The following is a 25,706-nucleotide window of genomic DNA, read 5'->3' as shown; positions in this document are numbered from 1 at the left end:
GTATTTACAGGTAGAAAGGTGCATATGCTTTGATATTGTGAGGATTTTTTTTTTTGTTTAAATTACCTCCTCTTTGTAATTTACTAACGAAAGCTGCTATCATTTTAAATACTTAAATCTCTTTGTCCACAATTCAGTAGGATACTTGTTTTAAATCTTAAAGCTAAGCATTACTTTTATCCAATTTAAGTATCTCCAGCTTGTCTCATAGCAGTTAGCAATATTCATTTCATTTCCCCCAAGTCAGAGCTTGATTTGCAGCCTTTTTTTTTCTTCACTTCAGCAAACCAAGTGCCGAACCGGCCAGATGTGGCACCGAAATTGGTACCTGAAATTATGTCCAACTTTTATCTAGTCAAGTCGTTCTCGTTTCGGAATAAACTTGCAATGTTTTGGTTTGCGTCCTAGGTTCATGAGACAGCTACATTATTTTGCATGCGGCAGCAAAGGACCACTGACAGGGTTCATCTCGCCCAATCAGCTGCAGCCGACGAGTGCCGCATGCGCTACGTAAAAATGGTTCCAACCCAAACCGGACCACGGGGCCAATGCGCACGTCCCACTGCCCACCAGGCAACAGCATCTACGCGTGGCAAAGGCGCAGCTTCAGTTCACTTCAAGTATCTGCGGCGACAGGACGTGATCTTTCGCTTCGCTCCGTCCGTGCGTGACCTACGTGTAGCCGAGTGGCGAGTGTCGACAGCGAGTTTCGCGCGTGTGTCATCACCCAACAGCATCCGAATCCGAGTGCGTGAGCCTGTGTTCGGGAGAGTTTATTGTGAAGAAAACCGTAGTTTAACAGTGAAAACGTAGCTGTGCTGAACGTGTCAAAAGGCTGACGAAACTAGTTTGCCGAAACATAAAGGCCTGGCTGTCTGTGCATCCTCCGTTGGCATTGGAAAAGTGACCCAGAAACATCCGAAATTCAAAATCCCAACTAGTGCTAGTGGTTAGTGTGAGCTTGACAGCGAATCTGCTCAATAGTTTTTGATTTACCAACAAAAAAAAACCTGTGCCAATCCGTGTCTGAGTGTGTGCCGCGTGCCGTGTGTGTTTTGATAGGTGTATTGTATTGACACTGGCCGTCACACCGTGTAATTGGTAATAAATGTCTCGCGCCAGTTGCGCCTTTACAGCGAACCGCACCGTAATTGTATGATGGATAATCCGAGCTATGGATCCGCACACATGTCTTCGCCAGCGCTGGTCGTTTTCTCGCAAGCAACGAATGGATTAAGTGACGCCCTGCGCATTCAACGCCCTTTTCACTCGCAAGTATGTGCTGTTTGTGATTTGTTTTGTTTTTAAAGTGGCTAATAGTTTTTAATTAGTAAGTGGTTAATTCAACCAAGTGGCTAACAGCATTTAAATTCTCAAACTCCAAATGCAAGAGGATTATAGATATTCTTTAAATAGATTGCTTTCTACATTTTTTAACTTTAAAAAACGTGTTAAAGTAAAATTTTAAATTATTTTTGATAGGGAATATACAAGGAAAAAAATAATATGCTTTAAATTTCCCGACTAACACCATGCACGTAAAACTAATAAAAAGTAAACGAGATTGGTTACAATACAATAGACAGAAAATACATTTAAAATTAATTGGTTAGACCATGGTAAATCGCATCTCAGTGACGTAACCTGTAATAACTTTATTATTTTAAATACACATTTCTTCCTATAATACAACTTATCATTTGATAAACAAGAAATCTATATTGAATAAATTCAGTTAAATTTTATTTATGTTGGACAGCCTAGCCGTATTGTTAGTTAACATGAATTATAAATAATATATTTTTCTTGTGATATTAGATTAAACCATATAAATTCTAGCAAAAAATCAAATTATTTCTTGAATAATTAGCAAAAGGTCTTGATAGCTTTGTAACAGCTGGTAGTTAACGTTCTTGTTTAATTTTAAATATTTTTAAACCATTCCAGTCAGAGACGGAAAAATTATATTAATTACTTAACTTTACTAGTAATAAATTAATATTCTCGAATGTTGTATTCAAATAAACAAATTCAAAAGTTTGAAAACAATTGCACAGTTTATAAAGTAAAACTGTACTGCCATGTAAATAAACTGCCATGCACAGTGAGCAATTCATGAATTTGTGAGCAGGAGAAACGTATTCGAAAATACACTTGTATATTTATTTGATTAAAATTAATAATAACTTAAGCATATATTGCACAGTGTCTATTCATTAGTGTTTTCGTCAAAACTATCTGAAATAATTTTTTTAGTGATTTCTCGATCTCTGATAAATTTAAGATTTAAATTCTTTTAGTATTCATTTTATAGCATATTTATCATGACATGCTATAAAACATAGCTAAGCTACTAATTCATCCCACTTTGACAGTTTTATTCAAATCAAACGTCTTTTTTCAATTGTCCCTCACTCAAGCTTAACGTACAAGCTTCCAAACATAATTATTCATAAGCAATTCGTGCTGAATTTATGAAACCAACCAGTCGTAAACTACCAAACCCCACCGTACATATATATTTTTTTCCACAGCTGCCCGACGCCAAGGACCTGCACCATCTCTCACTGATGAGCGGCTACGGTGCACACCTCCTGCACGGCTTCCAGCCCCACTTTCTCCATCCGCTCAATCCGGCCGTTTCGACCGCGAGCGGCACCAGCCCGTTCAGTGGCGGCGGTGCATTCGTCAAACCGTTCCCGTCCAACCTGCCCCTCCCGTCGGCCTTTGCGCCACCGAAATGTTTGGGGTTCGGCATCGATCAAGTAAGTCCGCCAGCCGTCGGTTTTTTTTTTCGGGCACGATCACGTGTTCGCTTTGCACCAGGAACAGCCAGGAACAGTTCCCCCTCCTAATGATCTCAGAACATTTTCTCCAAGGGACTGCTGTTCGGTTCGTCCGGGTCGGGTTCCGAATCCTTCCGGACGGACTCGTCCAGCCCAGCCTGCACATCGCTGTCGCCGCCCGCCAAGGACGAATCGCTCGAGGGCCAAACGAGCGAGGATGGGGATCGCGAGCGGGACCGTATCTGCAGCCCGGAGCGAAGCCCCGAAACACCCGGCTTTAGGCGTAAGTACAAGCTAGCGAACATTCAACATCTCACCAGGAAATCGAGTGAAAGGACGAACAGCTTTTAACTCCTCTGCGGTGTTCCGTGAAGTTGTGAAAATTAATTTTTATTATCATCACCGAAGCGTGCCACCTTTCAACCGAAATTGGTTAGCACATTTTCCCGGAGGCCTCGGAATCCTACCACACACACACACACGCCGAAGCACTCGCATAAACATGTCGTAAGTGTAACTCGATCGGTTTTACTGCTTCCTTTTCGTGTGCGTGTGTGTGTGTGTGTGTGTGTGCGTGTGTGCTTCCTAATTCCTTTCGACCGCCAAAGGACCGCCATCGGTGGTTCGGCTCGAGATGATTTTTCCACTCAAATTACGAGCCGCACTTAGGCGTCCTTAAGCAATCCCTTGCCCTGTGGATTGTTTATGGGACGGTCTTAACATCGTGGAGGGTTTTGGAAGAGTTTAACCTTTCTTTGAACGTTGTAAACACTCAACGCATCTCTTCAAAGTGATGAGTTGGGGCTACTCATCGAATCAAGCGAGAGAGAAGAGTTGCAAATGTAAATATTTAGAGCTTGAGCTCCGGAAGCGTTTGTAGCGGATGTAAAAGATCTTCCTGACAGTTCAGTTTTTTGTGGATTGTTGTTCAATTAGAACATGCGATTAGCGATGAACAAAATTATATGTTATACGAATGACTTAGTACTGTCCTCTACTTTCCTAGCTTCCTCCTCACTGTAAATAATATTAGTAAACATTTAACAACAACATAATTCCACGTAAAACAATTTAATCATTTAATGGTTACAAATGCACCGATTAGCCTACCATGTCAAAGGTATCACCGCTCATAACAGCTCCCCTAATTGGCCCTGATTTCCTAACCCCCCAGCCGTACGACCCACGACCCGTTCGGTGTGACCCCTTGTTTTTCCCCCTTTTCTTAAGCTAAACCACTTAACCTCCACGTTCTGGGTGTGTTTGTTTGGATTCGCTTTGGAAAAACAATACCTCATAATAACCTTTTCATCGCTACAACGACACGATACGCATCGGTTACGCTGCCGGAAGGAGAACGAGAATTTTCCGAAGAATTTTCCACCTCTCCCACCCAAACCCCCTTTCTGGTCGCTCGGAGCTAATCGGATTGTTTAACGTGATCTTTCCATTTCGCTTTCGTTACATCGTTCGAAAGCGTGTTCATAATTAAGCGTCGCGAAAGACACACTCGAAACAAAACTACACCACTAAACCACGGTTCGACAACAGGCTTTTCCTTGTTGTCCGCGGTTGCCGTCGTCTGACGAGAGCCACTTATTTTTAGCCAATGGATCAAACCCTTAAGTGTGGTCCGCGTGGAAGAAGCAATGAGAGCGAGCGAATGGAACTTGCTTTGAGGTTATGGTAATCAAAACACACACACACGCATGGAATGCACCGTGTCGTGCACTTGAAAGGTGGCCACAACAGCACAACTTCAACCGTCTTGTAAACATTTCACTAAGCAGAAGAAAAAAAAACGGGAAAATTCCTTCGTTGCTTCGTTCCTTCGGGCGTCGCACAATATGGTACCATTTGTCTTAAACGGAACAATTAAATAATCGGCCAGTGATCTATTTGGGTGTAGTTTTATGGGTTTTCGGCTTCACGCTTGCCGCGCGGGAGGGATTGAATTATGGTGCACGTTGTTCCGCCGCGCGCCCAACTGTCAAACTGAGTTGGCCTCTTCCATGGAGTGATCGGACGGCTTACCACACTCACTCGCACGGCTCATTATGGGAAAAGCGTGCAAACATCGCCACGAAATGAGAAGCAAAAGAGCTCAAAAGGGGTAGTCAAGGGTGATCATAAATTTTCCAAACGAATTCCGTCCGAGTTCGGCCCTTTTTTCCGGGTTTTGCGGCGGTGAGGGAAAATCTTAAAAATCCATTAGGTGAGTTATGTTAATCCAAACAGCCATTTTTTTTTCGTTGCGGTTTAGTTGGCGGTGGTGAAGATCTAAGTGAAGAGACCATTTGTTACGAACCGAACAATCACCGTAAACGTGATGGCGCACACCGGTGAGGTAGAACATTTGTTGGCCACTTAGTCTGTGATGGTGTAGTTTTTCCGAGGAAAACACTCCTCTCCTATTGTTTATGTTGTTATTCGTTCAAATATTTCTGCAGATTTAGAACGCTTGGCTGAAACATAAATCTGTTTCAAATTAATCATTTTTTAATAAAACGGTTGGAACTGGAAGCTTTTGAAGAACGCTGAATTTGAGCGGAATAGTCCAAATAGCGCAAAATTACTCAGTCAGAAACTAGACGATCTTCAAGCTACTGGACACTGTTCAACTTTGCCAGCTGAGAAAGTACAAACAGGAGAAGTACATATAATCGAGATGAGGCTTCCCTTCTGGTCAAGAATAATTGATATTTCTGGACCCAGCAACACGCCCAAGCTGACTAAAATATTAAACTGGAGCTTGCTTTCTTTGAGAGAAACAAATTATCTCGAGCAAATTTGCCACCAAAACCTTTTGTTTCGGCTGCATTGGAGCGAATAGGTTCTAAAACCACACAGATAAGCATTCTTCGGAATATTGTGTCAAATATAGAAGATTTTGACCTGATTCCTTACCTGTATAGTCCAGAAGACGCGAGCTGATCTGTCGACTATCTCTAATACTATATATTTTAGCACCCATATTCGTTAAAAAAAACAATTATTTCCCTAAAATGGGCTAATGGAAATATTTATCAGATACCTCGTTTAAAAGTTGTCCTCAGTCTCTGAAAACAGTCAGAACGCAAAAATACACCCCGCATACATTCAGGGGTTAGCTTCCACAAAATACACTTTGCATACATTCAGGCGTTATTCTCATATAAAATCTGTTACACTCAAGAAAAACTATACTTTTTTAACATGTTTGCTTGTAGCTCTTTGTGTTTGTATTTTTGATCATTGATTATAATATAATGATTATAATTCTGCTTATAGCCTAAATCTGTTTTAGTTTTCTGCTTGGTCATTTTTTTCCTTCGATGCACATGACATTTTCAAGTTTGCGTATAAATATTTTAAATCAATAAAGCGTAATTAATTATTTTTGTAATTTTAATGCTTCAGTTTACTTCTCTTCTAAAAACAATAAAAAAGAATTAAAATTCGTACCAATAAGTGGTGTAGTTCACCACCACATCGATCTCATGCTACTCTTTCTCACTCATCCCAACTCGGCAACTTGGCCACTTCCACACATCGGCAATAAATTGCTAAACTCAACACAAACAGCTTACTGCCACTGCTTTGCCACAGCACGCGACGCAACTCCCTTGTCGGCCGACGACGACCGTGGCGATTCCTTTGCCAACCACATCCGACGGGATTGCAAATATCAATCGAATTTACGTTCCATCATTCCGTCTGCGTCGTCTTCGGCGCTCACTTCACTGCGTCACAAACGGGAAAGGAATTCTACAAATTGGTGTGAAAATCAGTGTCATCATCGCACATCGCACGGGCGCGATGTGTTTGGGGTGAAAATTTGACAAAATTACAAATTCATCCCACTGTGTCTGTGACTGCCAGAAGTTACCGTAACGAGATTACATCAGCAACAGAGTTGCGTTCTCACCCTTCGCCGAGTTCTTACTACCAGCCGGCAGTGTCGAGTCGAGTGCTTGAAATTAGATCGAAGTGCACGGGAGTACATTTCCTACCGGCAACCGCGCAACGATTTCCTGCAATCAAACACATTTTACTTCGCTCGTCACGTTTCAATAAACCGTACGCTCGTTGCTCCCGAAGGACAACACTCTGGTGACGAGGCGCACTGGGGGCCTGGGGTTTTGCCGAGCACACCAGACAGACACACAGACCTGGCTGGTCGTGGTCGGGGATTCGATCACTTACTCCACCGTTATCTCACCGGGTGATTATGATACGATTATGATAGCAATAAAATACAGCATCGCACAGCATCGTCAGCGTCGGCACCACGAGCACCGAGACATATTATCATAAACCGGTAATTTGCCTAGAGACCCTCTGGCTGGCTGCTGGGACCTTCGTGCGCGTGGAAGAATCTTGCTCTACTGTTCCATTCCAGAATGGTGGTCGGTCAGTGCGTCCCTGGCACGACAACCAGCATAATTGGTACTTGTTTTAATGGTAACAAATTAATTGCTGATTAAATTAGAATTGACGCGTTCCTGGATGCATCTCCACGGTTTGTGTGCAATTTAGGAAATGCACATCGTTAGTTCTGGTATGTTAGCTTTCCTAAATACGGTTCTAGAACGCCTGCCTGCAAATGAGACGTGAAAACTCACGCACCCGAGGCAAATTATTTTTCCTATCCATTAAATGAGTACCATTCATTTGCTTTACGATTTTATTTTCCCAACTTTGCAACTATTTCATGTTCAATATTTTGATATGAGTATGAAAACACCGATACGTCAACCATGGGCCTGGCATACGAAAAGCCAATTAAAATAAGCATCTTTTTCCTGCGTCCAACAATAAACACTAACCCCGGTTGCGGCTTGAAACAAAAGATCACAGGAAAAACGCGACAGTAACCCAGCACTGATCAATGCTCCAAAAACAAAACAACAACAGAAAAAAGGCCCTCATGAATTCCTTTCCCGAGCTCTAAACACAACCGCTTACCGGGGAAAATCGGGTAAACATAAACAGTTCGCTACCCTGGATCATAGGAAAACTCGCGTTAACGCCATATGGTTGCAGCTGGAAAATTGTTTCACCGTCTCGAAATGACAAAGGAAAACCTCCTTCGCCCTCTCTCTCCTCTCTCTCTCTCTCTCTTCGTTCCATGTTCGCACCGCACGGCAATGATCGCATCTTTGTCTTTGTCTTTGTCGAAGCATCTTAGTCTATGAATTTCTGTTATGATAAACTTACTTGTACTCGCAACGCGCGCAATTGGGATGCTAAGCATTAAATATGGAAGTCCGGTACTGGATGGTTCGGCTTCGTGTACTTCCAAACCAAATGGTTTCCAAATGGAGCCGAGCGAGTGGCCGAGGTTCATAAACCCTATTTTCGTTTTTCGCTAAGCAAGTTCATTTCCCATCATGAATTTTGACACCGATAAAGCGATCGGCACGGTTTTGATAAAATCAAATTAATTGCTGATTAATCGATGGTATTTAGCGAGGTGCTGTAAAGCGTGGTTGAAAACCAATGCTGTTTAAATGTTTAAAACAGTTTTAAAATATTGTAGAACTTATATTAAGGTAAAAAAGAAGCCTTTAAAAATATTTAAAACATTAAAAATTCAGTTTCATACCTAAATTTTGTCCCTAAGCCATTAAGCTTTGTTAGTTATTGAATAATGTTTGATTGTAAAGCTATCAGCTTGTAAGCCTGTAAGTGCCTTTTTTTAGATAAGAATTGTGATAAATATTTGCATTGCAGAAAAGAGACACAAGAAAGAAAAACAAAAAATTACTCATAAAAACCATTTTAGAAACTGATTTTTATTTAATTTAGTAAAGCAATGAACGAATTGCAACGACAAATGGATTTAATCCCATAACCTCCCAGAAACACGTTTTGTTCCTTTTGTATCAGTTCAGGCGCGAACCAATCGTTTCCACCTGGTAGCCATGATCGTTAACGCATGATTTCTCTATGAACGCGCTTGTTCTTGAGTTCAAATCTCAACTCTTCAACGACTCTTTTCATTCGCTGAATTCGATTATCACTATTCAATTCATAGGTATCGCAAGTAGCAGATAACTGCAGCCGTCAGATATAGCAGGTCAAAGCAGGCTCTACAACACAAACACTACTTCACCCAACAACAAACCGCTCTTATCTCTCACACAACCTCCTTTCGGGGAGACACATGTATTTGAATTACTCTTCGTGTTCTAGATGTGTTCTATCTAGCACCTTTTTAGACATCTGTGCAATTCATTCATCTCCTGCCTGCCACATTAGGTTTCTGCATCGAATGCATCAATCCAAACATCATCATCATCATAATCGTGTGCTATAAGAGCAGAATATCCTTTCCACGCCGAGAGAACCCCCGGGGTTCACTTTACCATACAAGCCAAAAACCTCGAAACCTCAGCGAAAGCGAGAACCGTTAAAGAGTCCTTCAACCATAATTCACTTCAACAAGCGGAGGGCCCTCTCGGGCATGTGCGCGCGGCTTACATGTGATGCCCAAAAGTGGCCTCGTAAAATCAAAGTCAATTTCGACTGTTAACAATTTCTGTCCAACCAAACAAAATGTATGCAACAGCAGAACAGAGAAGAACTACAACCCCCGGGGATGTGATGTGTGGTGCCGTGCGGGAAACTCTTGAAAGTCATCGTTATTTATTGAAAGCTGTAACCTCAAACGGTTCGCATGCCGTGCCGTGGGATAATGAGTGGCCCGGGTTGACTGGCTGGCTGGCAGCACGCACCACAGAGAAGAAGAAGTAGAAGAAAAAAACTCGTCCCAAAAGGACGAAACAATTCACGAGTGACATGATGCTCAATTCATTTGTTTGATCCCGGTGCTACCGTTTGTGTCCGTTTTGTGCGGCTGGACGCGTCGTGTGCTCCCTCTTCAAACGGGGATGAAACGAACCGCTCGGCCGTGCGTGTGTGTGTTGAATGCTCTTTTCCCGGTGGAAGGTGGGACACCACCTTTGCTCATCGCACCCAGTCCCTTTTCCAGTCCCTTTCGGCTCACCCGGTAAAATCCCGGCGTTACGATTCAAATGTATCGAGTGAGTTTTAACAATGTCCTAATTGACAAATTACAAGGGGTTGACACCGTTTGTTCGATCGACCATTTTGGAACCGACCCTGGCAGTTTGGGAAAACCCTTGTTTTTTCTTTCATATTTCCCCGCTTTACAAAACGCACTGCACGCACTGGGCGCACTTCACTTTTATGCGGTTTTCCAATTTCAATTAGCAGCATAACATCGGCATCATAAATAATAAAAATGCGCTTTTTGATGCCGGTAATGGCCGGGTGCCGTCCGCCGAAGAAGACCCTTGTGTCTGCGATTTTCCTCCATGAGTTCCGAGTTGCTTTACAGCTGAACGAATTGTTACACTTACACCGCATTGCATTTCCACCAGTGGAGCACAAACCCGGGGGAAAACAAACGGGACGAGTTTTATTTGATCTTCTGGCTTGCTATCCATCCAACCACCGTTCTACGGTGCCATTGTTCTGCGAGAGAATATTCAAATACCCTTTCCGGAAGATGATTTTTGATTAATGCAATTCGTTTGTTAGGCCGTTTCGAACGTGCTTTTAGAACCGCACGGAAAATCAGTGCCGACTGATCAAAGCACCCGAAACCGTCGATCCATCGCACCGGGAAGTTGCGTCCGACACGTCGTCCCTCTAATGGAACTGTAGCCACACAACCAGCCTGAAAGCCACGTTTTTTAATATTTTTATTTACTTTTACGATACCGGAATATGGTTTTCCGTTTTACAGACCCTTTTAACAATTTACTCGCCTGCATGCATGCATGCATGCAGATAGCGCTCGGTCGGCAAACTTCTGACCGTTTGGCCGGTTTTTATGATAACCTTGGATGGATGAGCCGGGCGCGCTGAAAGTCCAATCTCCAGCGCCACAGTGGCAAGAAACTGTTGATGCACAAAGTCTTACAATGTTGCGGCGACCGATGCTGGCGAGCCGTTATTATGATCACGAGCTTAAGCTTTCTTATTAGGCGGACAGCGGGGCAGTGCAGCACGATGATGAAGCAGATGAACTTTTATTCCCACAGGGCAAGCAGTATTGAGCAGTGACCGGTTGGTGGGAGAAAGTAAAACCGGAGTTTTATTATCTATCCGCACAATGTATTGGACTGCATTACACGTTGGGGACTTGTTTTTCGGGGGTTTATGCACCACGAAGATGGACATTCATTTCACACATTAACGGGTGCTTTACGGTCGTATAAAGGCACGATTTTTTTCATGTGAAATTGAGGACAAAGCTCAACAAATCTTGCACTATCGGACCCTAATGCCCGTATAACCATAGAACGATTCTCATCTAGAACTATCCTGAATGATAGCAAAGACTGTTTAGCCGTATGCAGGATCGCCGCGATAACTTGACCATTACAGTGGTGGTCATCAAAGTAGGGCTACTATTGAAATCAACAAAACTTGTAGTATTCTTCCGATTGGCGACAATTTTCTGTAACAATTTTGTCCTAAAAGAGGTATTAAAACCGTAACGATGTTTGAGGTATTTTAGTATAAAAACAGCAGAAAAGATTTTTCTAAGGTGAAATTTTAAACTACAATTAACAGGCATGTCTGAAACACTCGCTCAAGTATTGTAAGTTTCACAGTTTCACAACACTTGTTTAAAAATACTGCAAATTGTAAGGATGCAAGTTAATATTGTGGGTCATTGTCATTGTCCAAAAGTCATTGTCAGTAATCATCTAGTATCAGGTATGTTAAACTTTATCAAAATTTTAGCAAAAGCTTATAATTTTACCAAAGTATTATTTTAATATACTTTTTTTAATATGTCTCTTATCTTATTGCGTTCCGGTAGCAAATGAGCTTATACATATGACCACCACTGTATGTTGTAGTAGAGTTAAGTGCCACCCAACACTAACCTAAAATTGGCATATCAAAATTGAAAGCTTGTATGAGAAGATATTTTTTTCTAGATGTAAAAAATTCCATAACTTCCATAATTATCTTCTGCACTGTACTTTCAGAATTTAAATTAAAATTAAATACCGGCGTTGAATCAATCTGCTTCTCACACCATTCGCGCTCATTTCACACGCACATTTCCATAAGCAAACTGCGAGCCGTAAAGCTTATCCGCCAACCGTTCTCCGCTACCGAATCAATCCCGTTCGGCGCAAACCGAAGAAACCGATTATGATGTGCCCGAAACAGCCTTCGAAATTAATCCTTCGTACGCTCGATGAAGCGCTGAAAAGATGAAAGCGACAAGACCAATCGAGCGCCCGAAATTTCATCGCCGCGCGAGCCTGACTGAGAATGATTCTCAGCCGTCACACCACCGGTACCATGTTTGGAGGTGGAGGCCGTTTGTGATGTGTAAAGCGTAAAAAAAAACCCAGTAGTTAATCTCCGAATGACAGCCAGCGGACAGCCACAGTGTGTAATCGGGCGACCCTGTATCGGGTGTGCTTTTTTCGAACTGAGAAACTTCCAAACTCTGCCATCGAGCAGAGATGGAATTCTGGTGGTGGTTCTTCTTTGCCGCACCTTGTCAGTGTTGCGCGAAATCACACCACATTCTCCCGGCGCGTCTGATTAAAATCTTCAAATTTAATCAACTTCAAAACCCCCCCGTTGGCGGCCGCGCCGGCTTTTCAGCGAAGTGTGAAGTGCGGTTTCGAGTCAATCCGATCGGGAAGGGATCCATCTCAATCCATCCCATAAAGGCGAATTGTGGGTTACAGAAGGAAAAAAAAAGGCTTCACACTTGGCCACTTTCCATCATCCGTACCGATGGTCGATGGTGATGACGAAGGCGAAGGGAATAAATAATTTTATGCCTTGGTCGCTCTGGGATTGCAACTGGCGATGTGCATATTTTTTTAAATCCTTTTGCATAACTGCATTTATCCTACTCCAACATTATGAATCCGGCGGGAAGGTATTTAACGGTGGATGACTCCGAACAATTGGAGGTTTTAAAAAAGCCAACAGTGACATCTGCCCTTAATAATTAGGACAAACTCGGAACTCGTCCGCTCATCCCTGAATTGTCACTCTGACATTTGCCAGTGTTTTCCCTCTCTCTGTCTCTCTCTCTCGAACCAGCTTTATAATCTGCTACAAAAATTATTTTAATTTATCGAATCCATCAACCAGAACCGACCAGAGAAACCCCTAACAAGCCCGATAAGAACAACCTTCTCGGGAAGAAGGTGTGTGTGTGTTAATGCTTCGACCAACTCGGAAGCAGAGGGATGAAATCAGATCACTTCCTTTTTTAATTCCCACCTCACTCTCTCGGCTTTCACCGGCCCAAACGCACGGCTCGCTGACAAACAATATTCCTTTGACAGGCTTTCGTCCTCACCGGAGAACAAAAAAAAAGCAAGCACCAGCTTGGGCGATTTATTTGCCCGGGGTAATCCTTAAAACCAACAAAACGTGGCTACTGCTTCGCCAACCAAGAAGGGGACGCGGGACGCAACCGAGGCAGACAAGACAAGATAGCAATAAAAAAAAAGTCAACAACGACTTCTCGGTCTGTTTTTGTTCGCAATTTTCCGTGCTGGAGCGCGTAGCGGTTTTGTGCCTGAAAAAAAAATGGCCAAAAAGAACAGTAAGCAAACCCGCAAATAAAGGACATTGAGCGCGTGGTAAATGGTAGGAAGAGACTTCTCAACTTTTCAATAGAACGCGGGGAAAAGCAGAGAGAGAGAGAGAACTCCAGTTCCCAAAAAAGGTCGGCAAGCGTAGTACAAAAGTTCTGGAGGACTGTCATGATTGCGTGTCCTCCTTTGTGCGTACCTTTTATGCGTATTTATATGGAAGGAAGTTCCGAGGTGTTCCTGTGTCGGCACAAGCGTTCTTTTGCCAGGACAAGGCAATAGAAGTAGAAGAAGAAGTAGTAGTGGTAGGAACAGAACCTCGAACACTGAAGAGCTACATAAAGGCAATGCCAGAGGTGCCCATCATTTGTCGTGCTAACTCGGGGGAAAACAACCGTAACGGGGATAGCAGAAGCAGTCTGACACATCTGGACGCGGGCCAAACAATTTGTAATATTTTAGAAAAATAATATAATCTTGGTATTTATCATTGACTTGACGCGCTACTCGATCAACCCTCGTACCGGTGGGGTGGTTTTCGGCGAACGCAAACGTTCCAGTGACCAGGGGGTTCGTACGTTCCTGCCCTTTTTTTTGTGTGTGTGCGTGTGTGTTACGCGGGCTAAGCAGTGCTGTTAAGCCTGGTAGGTGTGGTAGTCTTCACCACGCACACTTAACGATGTGGTCCCGTTTCGGGCCGTTCGAGGTTTTTTTCGCTCCGGATTTTGCCGATTAAGGGTGTCAGTGCGCTGGGGTTTACATGGGGGTGCGTAAATGTATCATTGGCAGCTTATGGGTGTCAAAATGGGATGATTAAAACAGTATCAACGCGCATGTAAAACGCTTGTTAAATGTAGGATGAACAAATCAAAGCACATGCTAACAAATGTTCGCCCAAGGCCAACGTGATGCAGTGCTATTGAAGGCTACTAATGGTGCATTTATTTGTCTTTTACTTAAATATTTTTAGATTCTATTTATTTTTATTAGAATTCTATTAGTCTGATAGAATCGTTTTCTCGAAGAAATTTATTGAAAAAAAACTGTATCAATCCAATTAGTAACAGTTCGAATATACCTGCTTAAAATCATTGCTTATAGCAACTCGATAGTAACGCCTTGTAACGCTTTCAGTATCTGTTGCCAGCTCGTATTTGGTCTAGTTTTTTCTGGACCGGCAAAATTTTCTAAAAGTATTTTCTGAGTGGATTTGTTGTTCGGACCTGAGACTAATTATCCTAGAGCTCTTTTACACTGACGAGATATCGGCTGACAATCGAACTGTGCGCCATTTCCGACACAAACTGACAGCTAGCCCATCCTCAGGAATTGTAGAACGTACATGTCGGGTCTTCTTGACTTAATTTATTCCGTAGCTGGAAGTCAGTCCTGTGTTGGTAATTTAGGTGCAATATCCTTAGTTGCAATATTGAGGGCCTATTCGGAAGGAAGCTGACACCATTTTAACTGCAAAAAATCTCACAAGATTTTGAAAAATCCACTAGAGATAATAGCAAAGATTGATTCTGAGTTTGCACAAACCCTCGCTGTGTCCTCTTCTGGACTTCAAGACATAAAGGTGTGAAAAATCGATTTCCATTTTTCTTTCTGCTTTAACTAGAAGGCCTTCCAACAACAAAAAGTACTTCTAGCATCGAATATGAATTATCACACTAATTGCCACCGATTCGGAGTCGATTTCAGCTTCACTTCGAACCCAACTGAAGCAAAACACATGCGGCAAGTTCGACCGTCTTGCCCCGATTCCTCTTACCCGCGCTGAACAAAGCATCAAATTATCCAAACATTTTAGTGTCGCTGTCGACGGCCCACACACACACAACTGGGCAAACGGCATCGCTAGCTCGGGGACTTCCAACTGTGCAACCAGGAAAAATGATCGATTATGTCTGCGAAAACCAGGAGGCAGACCGGGCCGCGGGGGGCACGATTAGCACGATGGGAATAGATAATTTGCAAACTGCAAAGTCTGATTGCAGTTGTCGAGTTGCAGTTGCAGTCGATGCGACTGCTGCTGCTGCTGCTGCACCTTCTCTTCTACTGCTACTGATCTAGTCGGCCGGACTCGTCGTTTGCCAACGGGACTGACATGTGCTTGTTGTTGATGCTGATGATAATGATGATGGCAATGATGATGACGTAGCGGACATCCACTCGCCACTCACCGATATTTGCGCGGCGCAAAACAGCCGTGAGGTGCATTTGAATTGAATGCAATTTTTGTCGTCGACTGCATCGTCACGCGTTCCTACGGTCGGCACGGGTCGGACACAGAAGGGACCGCTTGGCCGAATATGGACACTGTGGAAGTACCTTCGCAAGGTACTTTATGAACCAGTAGTAGGAGCTACGGTGATTCCGAGCGTATAAATGGCTTCTAAATGCTAATTACACGCTATAGTGTTGCAGCCGGGTGCAGTTTATTTGATTGCGAAAAAAAATCTCCATCTAAGATGATTGGGAAGGTTGCATAAAAATGAGGTAAAAGGGCTCTCAAGATAGCTTGAACTTCAAGTGGACTTTTACGACTTTGAATTATCTCTCACCAAAGTCACACTATAACTTAAAAATAACAACGAACTTTAAAGGCAAACCCCGAATCAGTCCAATGGCCCTAAGTAAAAGGTGACAGCTATGATCGATGGCCAACGCTCTGAATGTCATCATCAGTTGATGCGTTTTGGAACATCCGCAACATTTCCCGTGCACGGTCATCCGGTTCGTACGAACCTCCAACTCGCCGGCGAGCGAAACGATTGCCCGGCCACCCCCAATAGCGCACACAACAATGAGTAATTTCCGCCGTGGACACACACACACACTTTAGCCACAACTGGCGAACTTGAATTTCCCTACACCAACAACGTGCTTCCCTAAAACCGATCAGCAGCGCCTGAATGTATGCACACCCGGTCGTGTGTGGAAAAACGCCACGCCACGCGGTTAAACAGAATCCCATCCCCATCGAAAAAAAGGGCGTGGAAATCACGTAGCAAAAATTTTATAACAATTTAAAATTCGTTCGTACGTGAACCAAATATTTTATCATTATTAGCGGTGTTGTCGTCGTTTCGGTTTCGGGGGACAGCAAAAACACTTTGCCATGTTTGGCTTTCCCGTGGGCTGAGGGGTGATGATGTTTCTATTAGCCGATCACCCGGTGGACACACCGCAGTCCAAGTGATGTCCGTCCGAACTCTTTTTTCCGATTTTTTTTTCTCCTCTGTTCGTTCGTGTGCAATCCAGTGGCTAGTTTAGTGCAAAACTCTCGTTATGATTCATGCTCGAGCGCTTTTTTCCTCGGTTTTGATGGTGCACGTTTCAACGCTGTGTCGACAACAGTGGCATGACGCCTTTTTTTGTTTGTTTGTTGGTCTCTTGTGCCATTCTCATTCGTATTGTGCCTTTACGATTGTGTCACCGGCGACCCTGAGACGAAGGATGTGGATTCTGATGTTGGAGTGGATGCGATCGGTGTGAACATAACTTGACCAACAGAACGATGATGCAGGCGACACAACAAAAAAACACACACACACAGCCAACATTATTGGACCAGATAACAAACGAGAAACATGAGTAAAAACCGACAAAAAAAAAGCTTAGCGGACATCACGCAAAAAGGGAAAACTCGATCCGAAAAAGCGCCCTACGAACGCCACCACCAAAACCGGCACACAATGTGAAATGAAAATGTCCACTACATGCGAGTGCGAAACAAGTGAGCATCGAACCCGGCCCGACGGTTGTTGAAACGTTTGACGGGTGTGCACTGCGTGCCCGTTTTTTCTTGCCTCCCTATGACGGATGCTGGCGGGGACAGATGCTGGCGAGAGGGGGAAAAATGTGTCCTCGCGTACATTCCGATTGTCGCAGTGCATCGGGACGGCACAATCATCGAAGTCACCTTTAAAGTCGGTATTGCCGATTGTCGGGTTTGCTTGGCTGGCGATCGATTGTGCAACGGAAAGGTAATTACAACCGCCGTGATCGTGTTCGAACCGTTTGCGTGATCATCGGTGCGAGCGCAAGACATTTGCTGTGAACCTGCGAAACCATATGTTAGTTATGATTCATTGCATTGATGAAGTTGTTAGCGTTTAGCTGCATTCCACCCGATAAAAACAGTGCTCAGTGCGTGACAAGCTTCAAGGCATCACCGTCATCGGCGATCGATTGAACGGAGCGACGTCTCTATTGTAAAGCTTGAAAACAAACCATAAAATGTATTATTAAAATTATAAAAAGAAGAACAATTGAATTTCTTCTTCTTCTTCTGTGGCACTACAACCTCGAGAGGTCTCGGCCTGCCATTTCTGGCTTTCTGTGTCTTAATTTTACCCGTAGAATAGTAGTCAGCCTTTCGTAAGGGGAGGCGGTCTGGATGGGATTTGAACCCCGGCCCTGCCGTGTGAAGACCGGCGCCGCTGTCGCCTCGGCCACCGGACCGCCCCCAATTGAATTTACGAGAAGAATAATCCACCAAGTCGCCATACAAATGGTATAAACCGAACTGGAAGCGAATTCATCGTGAATTATAGCAAATGAACCATAGGAATGAATTCTAGTTTTGGAGCAAAGCAACAAAGCGTTTTAATTTGAAAATGAACTAGTTTTGATTGTGTCGAATATTAAATATTCTTTACATTACTTTAACTTCATCACCAGTAAGAAAAAATTAAAATGAACACAGAATTGAAATGAATTATAGCAATTGAATCATTCGATAGACTTACAGAGACTTATCAATGAACATATTCTTCACTGAATCTTGCACATCTGAAATGAATTATAGTATATTGTTTCATGAATTATAGCAAAATTGATTATAGGCATGAGTTCGGGAGATAGATAAATGAATTGCATTCTTACTTCACTTATACTCAGAAATGCAATAAATTATAGCAAATGAATCATACCCAAACTAGGTTTAGGAAAATCAATAAACCTAAACATCTAACCAACTTCCAGTTGAAGATATCAAATCAAATCTCATAACCATGTTGACATTGCTCCACGAACCGGAAATAAGAAAACCGATCCAATTAACCCACACTAGAACGTGCCGACAGCTTAATACACGCTGACAGTCACGTCGGTCCTCATTTATGTCGCACAAACACAACGCGTGCGGTGCAATTCGAACCGTACCGTCCGCTCTGCTGTGTCTAATTCAATAATGAAGAAATCATTTCCACATTGCTGCAAAAAAAACAAAAGCCAAACGGTTTGACCTCATGAACCGTGGAGGACATCACGGTCTAGGGAGTCGTGATCCACGTTCTACTCGTTGTCTATCCGGAACGGGTGATTTGTGAGTCGTGTTCTGTCACCAGTCTCAGTTTTGTGGCCCGCACTTTCCCTCGGATTGATTTATGCGTACGGTGCTTAATTGGATCGCGCGACCCGATTGCCTGCAAGGACATAAAGTGTTTTCCTTTTTGGAAACTTTGATGCCTTACTACTATTATCGTTATTAGCTACGGGCCAGAAGGAACGGCCGCCAACTAACTGCCGCCAACAGGATACAGTTTTTAACCTTTCCGCGTGATGATGGAACTGAAATGAGGCGAAGGAGAGAGAAGAAAAAACAGCAGCAACGACAATCGATCGAGAGTGAACATTCGATTGATCGGTCCCGAACATCGGCGTGGTGGAATCGTTCTTCTGCCCTGCTCCACGGAGTTAATTGAGCCACGGAGCAACCTTCCCGTTAAGGGCTCACTTTAAAGTACAGCGTACGCGTAATTTACCATTCGGTTTAAAAGCGATTCGATAGGAATTCCTTCGAATCGTGGTACACCAGAGCGACAGGCGACAAAAACTGGCCCAAAAACTTTTCCACACACTCACACACACACGCAACGCTTTCCACACTATCATAATACGATAAATACGGAGCGTAAATAAATAAATTACTACCGGTAATAATCTCCGCTAATTTATTGGTGGCAATTATTCTTGACTTCTCCCCCCGGGAGGAGGGAGGTTTTTCTTTCACATTTTTTTTTTTTTTGCTTTCTGCAACCAACCCGCTGCCATTAATTTAGCAAATCTTCTCGTCGGCCCTTCGGGTGTTGACGGGTGGTGCAATTGGAAAAACCCCTCGCGACGCAACCACCGGTGTTCCGTGTGCACACAAAAGCTGCACAAAGCTCTACCGCAAACAGTTAAAGTCGATTTATTAACATAAGATGGAAAAAAAGGAGAAATAATACGTATGTGCTCTCTAATTACGAGAGGCCCGAGTCCCTCTTCTAGGCACCGTTCACCGTGTACGCTCGATTTTAAGCTCCTCCGTCCTTACCCGGTGCTCGGTTCGGTCCGGATTCGGAGTGTTACAGCTGTACGGGCCGGGCGCAAAACATGTCCTTCATCCTTCAGTCTGATCGGATAATTGAAGCAAAACGTTTCCCGTATGGTATGGGTGAGTTAGAGCTAGTGATTTTGATTTAGTGACAGCTGTTACCACATTTAGCGCAGAGGCAATTGGCGCTGGACGGAGAGGGCCTTTAGCCGACAGTAGTAGCTCATGGAAAAGATATTCTGATCCGTATTGACTGGCGTGTTTGGGGTTTTGCTCGGTTAGTTTTGAAAGTTGTTTTACACATGCAACTGCTTCAACAGTCGGGTAGTTTTGCTATTGGGTATGTACAATTTTCAAGTGCTATTAGTTGTGTTCAGCTGTGACATGCAGCTCTTATATTCTCCATTCGTAATACTAAACACTAATTAACAAATGAATATAACAATTAGCTAATCTTTAGAATCGCTTGGAAAAGTTCAAGAATTTTGAATAGGAATTACACATAAATAAGATAAAATATTTAGTTAAGCACACTAGAACAATCTTTATAGTAGCATCATTTTAAGATGTTCTTACTGTAAAAAAAACAGATACGTCTTATTTTCTCATGTTTTCTTCCTGATAAAATACTGTAATAGCTCATGCGAAGATATACAACAATCATATTTTAAAGCCTCAAGAACCACATGAAGAAATTAATTAAAATAAAGTTGTAACTTAAAGAGTTCAGTAGACAGAATAGTAATGTGCTATAATCTACCAATAAATTTCCTTTAATATAGAATTGTAGTACAATTTTGTAAAACTAAAGAGTTGTTTAGAAATATTATGTAAATTACTTCAAAAATGAATCTGCAACGGGAAGGAAATAATTAATACTAAACGGTTTGCTATTATGGCTCTTTTGACCAGTTTTTATAGCACAATAATTTAAGGATATTACTCTGGTTCCTTAAGTACCAAAATTTGGATCTAGTGTCCTCCAGTTCGTACCATGTAACACAATATTTATTATCTCACATTTTTTACACCTCGTAAACCATGTTCAGCCTCATGGATGTTGATGGCCATTCAAAATAACCACAATAATATTTCCTTCCCGGAAGGAGGCGCAAAAAAAAAGGCACACACAACCCTTTAATATTTGATAGTAGAAGCGAGTTGTAATGGGAAAGGGCTTTATTACTTTCACCCTGCTGCGTGAATACACACCCGGCAGTGTAGCAATCCTGCACGCACAATTTCCGAAAAGTCTTCAACGAACGTACGAACAGTTTTCGAGTGAACCGGTCATTTGGGGGTTCGGCCAATCGTGACGGTGACCCAAAGTCCTTAACCCAGCTTCAGTAAGATCGGCAAACAAACTCACAAATAACGCTCTTCACAAACTTCAAGGACGGACCGCTGTGCTGGGTGGAAAATCCCATTTAACGCTTAACGCATCACTTTTATTCAATTTCCCAACAACCTAACCCACCAACACCGACTCTCTGTGTTTGTGTGTGTGTGTGAGTGGCTGTCCACTGCTTTTTTACCACACCACGGGGACACTGAAATTGCGGAAGTTGGACGTTGATGCGCCAATGATCAGCATGATACAGTTTTTTTTTTATCATATCAGCCGTTGCTTTCCTCCCGGTCTTCAAAGTAAAAGCGCTGCATCTACTTACCCAAAGCCTTGAGGGATGAACATGGTGTTAAGGATTCTACGGTGGCAACAACCAAAAAAAACACATCACCCAAGCGGAAGTAGAACGAGAGACAAGCGAGCAAAAAAAAAAAACAATCCCTAATCCGAATAAAACGACACCGTCTCAAGATGGTGCACTTTCGGTTGCTTAACATCCGAGGCAAGCTTGACGCTTGACTTCCATTTTAATATCCTTTCGCGCTGAAGTGGGAAAATTGGGTGACAATTTCTTTTACTTTCCCTTGGCGAACGGGCACCGACGGCGAAAAAAAAAACCCCTACTTAAGCCAACAACAAAAAAAACCCGAGCGGACAAGATGTTTAAATTCAATCACAGCGCTTGGCGAAGGGTGAATAAGGTTACTAGGTGTTCCGCCGTAACATGTTGCGTTTGGCCGGAAGAACTTAAAAATGAACAATAAAGCTGCTTTCGAATAGGAATTTCATTAAGTGGATTGAGATTTTGTTTTTAGCACTTTGATCTTTGCCTTTCCGCAAATCTAAGTTTTTTTATAGCAAAATTATAGCTATATTCATTTTTTTGACTAAATCCCTCAAAATGGACCTTCCCCATCCCAAAGCATCCACCACCGTTCGGTGCGATTACTGCAACTGACCATCGATTTCAATTAAAAGTTAATCATCTCTTTTTAATTTGCTCGCTTCCGATGGCCACCACCACCAAAGTGTCCGAACAGTTCCTTTTTTTCTGCGCTATCTCTGCCAATAAACCTTGCTCGGTTGACCTCGGTTCATCTTTTCGGGTGAAAATTAGTTACGCGTCCCACCCAAATCGAGCGGAGTTGGAGTGGGAAAATCAAAAAATCATAAACACTCGGTCCGCGCGTTTGCCCAATTGCGCCCAATTTACTGCCGAACCTAACCGCAAAACGCCGCCCGGCACAGGAAGTCGGCGGCAAAGGCTTGTGACACAGTGGGACGTAGCTTTTTGTGGTTAATTTTTCCATGTTGCACTGTTTCTGTCACCAATGCTAATGAGAAATTGGATTTGTTTGTGCAAAATGCTAACTGGCCAATGTCCGGTCCAGTCCGGGTCAGTTGAATGTTTGGTGTCGTGCTGATAGAGCGACGGTGCTGCTGAGTACCGGGGCAACAATAATTTAAATTCTGGTACTCTCCGTGCGCCACAAGACCACAAATTACTAGTTTCGGAAACAACAAGTATCTCATCACGTTTTTTAGGGTGTTTTCTTGTACGGCCATGGAGTGTACCAACATGTCACATATGAAAAGCCACTGTAACCACTATGTTATCCCTGAAAATGAAGGACGAATTTTTGGACACCTTTTGCTGAACTCGATTCCGGTAACACTCCAACCGACAAGACCGAGATGACACGTCCAACTTAATCTGGCAAACTGAAATCTCATCCCACTCGATGGACATCGGTTCCTGCCGCGGGGAAAGGGAGAGTGCAAAGCAAGAATAAACTCTTGCCCACGGCCCACGGTAGCCTGACAGCTGCTGGAGAGAGATTTCCATTTTCTGCAACATTGCACACTATTACCTCGCACTTGCCAGGGCTTTGGGAGGATTTTACGGAAAGCTGGAATTGCAGTCAAATTCCATTACGGATGCAGTAAAATTGTAACCGATTGCATTACCTTCACATTTCTGCAGTATGTTTATCCTTCGCCGACGATCCTCACACTCTCCAACCCCTCTTCCAGGAATCGGTCCACCGAAGAAATCGTTCGTCGGCACACCACCACCAAACGCGTGCCCCATCTGTGGCGTTCAGCTCTCACCAAGTGACCTGGAGACCCACTTTTCGGCGGAACTGTCGCGGCTTACGAAGATGACAACACACGCCGAACGGCTGGAGCTGCGGCGGACGCTCAGCGTCGATCTGCACACGGTGCAAAACAATCTGCAGGGCCGGACAAGCCGTTGGGAGGTACGTGACGCGCCCCGAAAGCCCCGACGAAAAGCAATAACCCGATCCGCCAATGCGCCAATCCGTCTGGGGCAGAGATGAGTTTTTAAATTGCATTTACCCTAGAATTGATATCAATTTTCCTGTACTGTAGACGTTCAAAAATATTCGCAACAAACGGCAGGATCGGTTGCGCGGTAAGCTACGGAAGCGGAAGTTTGACGGGGAGGACGGATTTGGGCTGCAGCTGACAAACATCAACTGCCAATCGTGCCCGGTGTGCCACGGCCGGTTACAGCGAACGCAGGAAGAGATAGCGCAGCACATCGAGGAATGCGTCCGCAAGGTTTGTTTGCATCAAGTTAACTTCAATGTGTGTCCCTGTCCTTTCTGGACGTGACGAAGTCCATGAGTTCCTTGAGTTGAAAAGCCCATTCCTAACCACGTCTCACCTAGACTTTTACCACTCTCTATCCTATTCTCAAGCAACAGCATCAGCATCAGCATCAGCAATCGCAACAGCAGCAGCAGCAGCAGCAACAGACTCCGCCATCCTTACACGCATCACACCCCCTTCATCCTCAACATCCACACCATCATCACCTTCAGCAGCAGCAGCAGCAGCAGCAAACGTCCCAACAGCAAGCGTCACAACCCGCCAATCAACAGCCCACCCCGCAAGACGAAGACGAAACGGTCGACGTGGAAAGCTACGGCGATGAGACATCGAACGGTGCGATCAACATGTCCTCGAACGTGATCCATCACACCAGTGCGGCCAGTATGCTCCATCATCCGGGCAATGCCACCAACAACAACAACAACAACATCATCAAGCCAGACAACCAGGCAATGACGAAGCTGCCGATGGAGGAGAGTGCGATCAGTTCGCTTTCGTCGATCGTACCCCACTGGGACCGGAAGTCTCGTCTCTCGATCCCACTTAACTGTAAGCCTACGATTGGAGATGAAACGCGACCCTGGACAACGGTGGTAAAGCCGCGACTCTTGGGTCCTTTCGAAGGTGGTCCAGGTGCCGGCTCACAGCAACCGTCCAGTGGTCCACCATCGGCTACCGATCACTCGATCACGCGAGTTACTCCAACCAGCAGCGATCAGCGCATTGACGTCGACTATGATCAGGAGCACGACCATAGCCAGGACATGGTGACCGACAACGACGAGGAGGTGATCGTCGACAACACGGACGACGAGGATTGCATGAAGCGACCCCGCCCGACACAGCTGACCCAGCTCAATGGACACGGTCCACCGGGGGCTAACGGACTCGGAGACAAGAACAGGTAAGCACGAGCTTCAGCTGCTTGAGAAATGCTTTTCAAACCAATACCGATGTCACTCCCAAAATAGCACCGAGGAAGCAACGTCCTCCGTCGAGATCGATTCGGCGACCGATTCGATGCCATCGCGTACTGCCGGCACTACCCCCAACTCGGACTCGTACGTCAGCACGTCGGAGTCGGCCGAACCGTCCTCCAAGGCACAGGTCCTCGAAGAGCTTAAAGCCCGGATACGGGAACTGGAGGGTTCGCCGCACTACAAGTGTTTCATATGTAAGGTTAGCTTTGGACGACCTGTCTCCCGGCGCGCGTGTGTGTTGTCCCCATGCTCTGACATCCTTCCTCTCTCTCTCTCTTTTATCAGGAAAAATGTAAAACATTAATCATATCGAAAATCTGTGGCCACTATCTCTGCGAGGAGTGTTGGATAACGGAATCGGTAGGTGGAGCCTTTGTTCGCCAAAAACCCCTCAGACATCTGTATTAATGTTTTTTCTTGTCCTTTCTTATGTCTCGCTCACAGGAATCGTCCAAATCTTGTCCCCGGTGCAAGATCATTACAGCGAATTCTGATTTTAGAAAAATTCATGCTTAAAACATGGCGCTAAGTAGACCTTTTTTTATTTATTAGATAACGTACTAGTGTATTTATTGCTATATTATTATTATGATGATCGCATCGGCTAAACACCCGAATGTCCATTGTTTTTGTCCGTCGTCGTCGTCGTCGTCATCAAATCCAAACCGAACCAAAAGCCATACACAGCAAACAGAGAGAGAGGGGAGAATATCCATCGAACGAACGAAGAACTGCAAGGAATAGGACCTTCGCGCTTATTAAAGTCATCCGATTCACTTCGCTGTGTCGTGACGGAGACCGCTGGTTCTATTTTCGAAGCATGTGCAATAGATGTTTTACCCATTCACAATCTCCCTTTCCCTGAACGCTTCAATCGAAAACGCCTCATGGCTCATGGCTTTCCTCCAAACGGGCAACTGTGAATTATCTGCCGAACGTGTCGACGTTATCCCCGTTTTAATCGAATCGTTGTTATAGAAAAGAAAAACAATAAAAAGAAACCCTCATCTGCTTTCCCATTTAAAA

General features: G+C 43.9%; 1 protein-coding gene across 6 annotated transcripts; it reads left to right on the top strand.

The window, feature by feature from the left end:
* The first annotated feature begins 587 nt into the window (after nucleotides 1-587).
* LOC118508238 (protein Teyrha-meyrha) lies at nucleotides 588-25,706 on the top strand. 6 transcript variants are annotated; one of them, XR_004905770.1, is made up of 9 exons: nucleotides 588-1,275; nucleotides 2,535-2,765; nucleotides 2,865-3,069; nucleotides 23,095-23,321; nucleotides 23,455-23,646; nucleotides 23,757-24,604; nucleotides 24,672-24,874; nucleotides 24,966-25,040; nucleotides 25,125-25,180. XR_004905770.1 is itself a non-coding variant. In XM_036047849.1 (9 exons), exons 1-9 carry the CDS (start codon nucleotides 1,156-1,158, stop codon nucleotides 25,194-25,196), a joined length of 2,163 nt encoding a protein of 720 aa, XP_035903742.1. In that variant the 5' UTR covers nucleotides 590-1,155; the 3' UTR covers nucleotides 25,197-25,706. The 6 variants fall into 6 exon arrangements, 4 of the variants coding, with proteins under 4 accessions (XP_035903742.1, XP_035903741.1, XP_035903743.1 ...); XM_036047849.1 differs by having other exon boundaries at nucleotides 590-1,275; nucleotides 2,880-3,069; nucleotides 24,672-24,879; nucleotides 25,125-25,706; XR_004905771.1 differs by having other exon boundaries at nucleotides 591-1,275; nucleotides 23,793-24,604; nucleotides 25,125-25,706.

Source organism: Anopheles stephensi, chromosome 2 (genome assembly GCF_013141755.1).
Source record: "Anopheles stephensi strain Indian chromosome 2, UCI_ANSTEP_V1.0, whole genome shotgun sequence".
NCBI lineage: Eukaryota > Metazoa > Arthropoda > Insecta > Diptera > Culicidae > Anopheles > Anopheles stephensi.
Note: the sequence above shows the minus strand (reverse complement) of the source record. Positions and strands in the feature narration are given on the sequence as shown.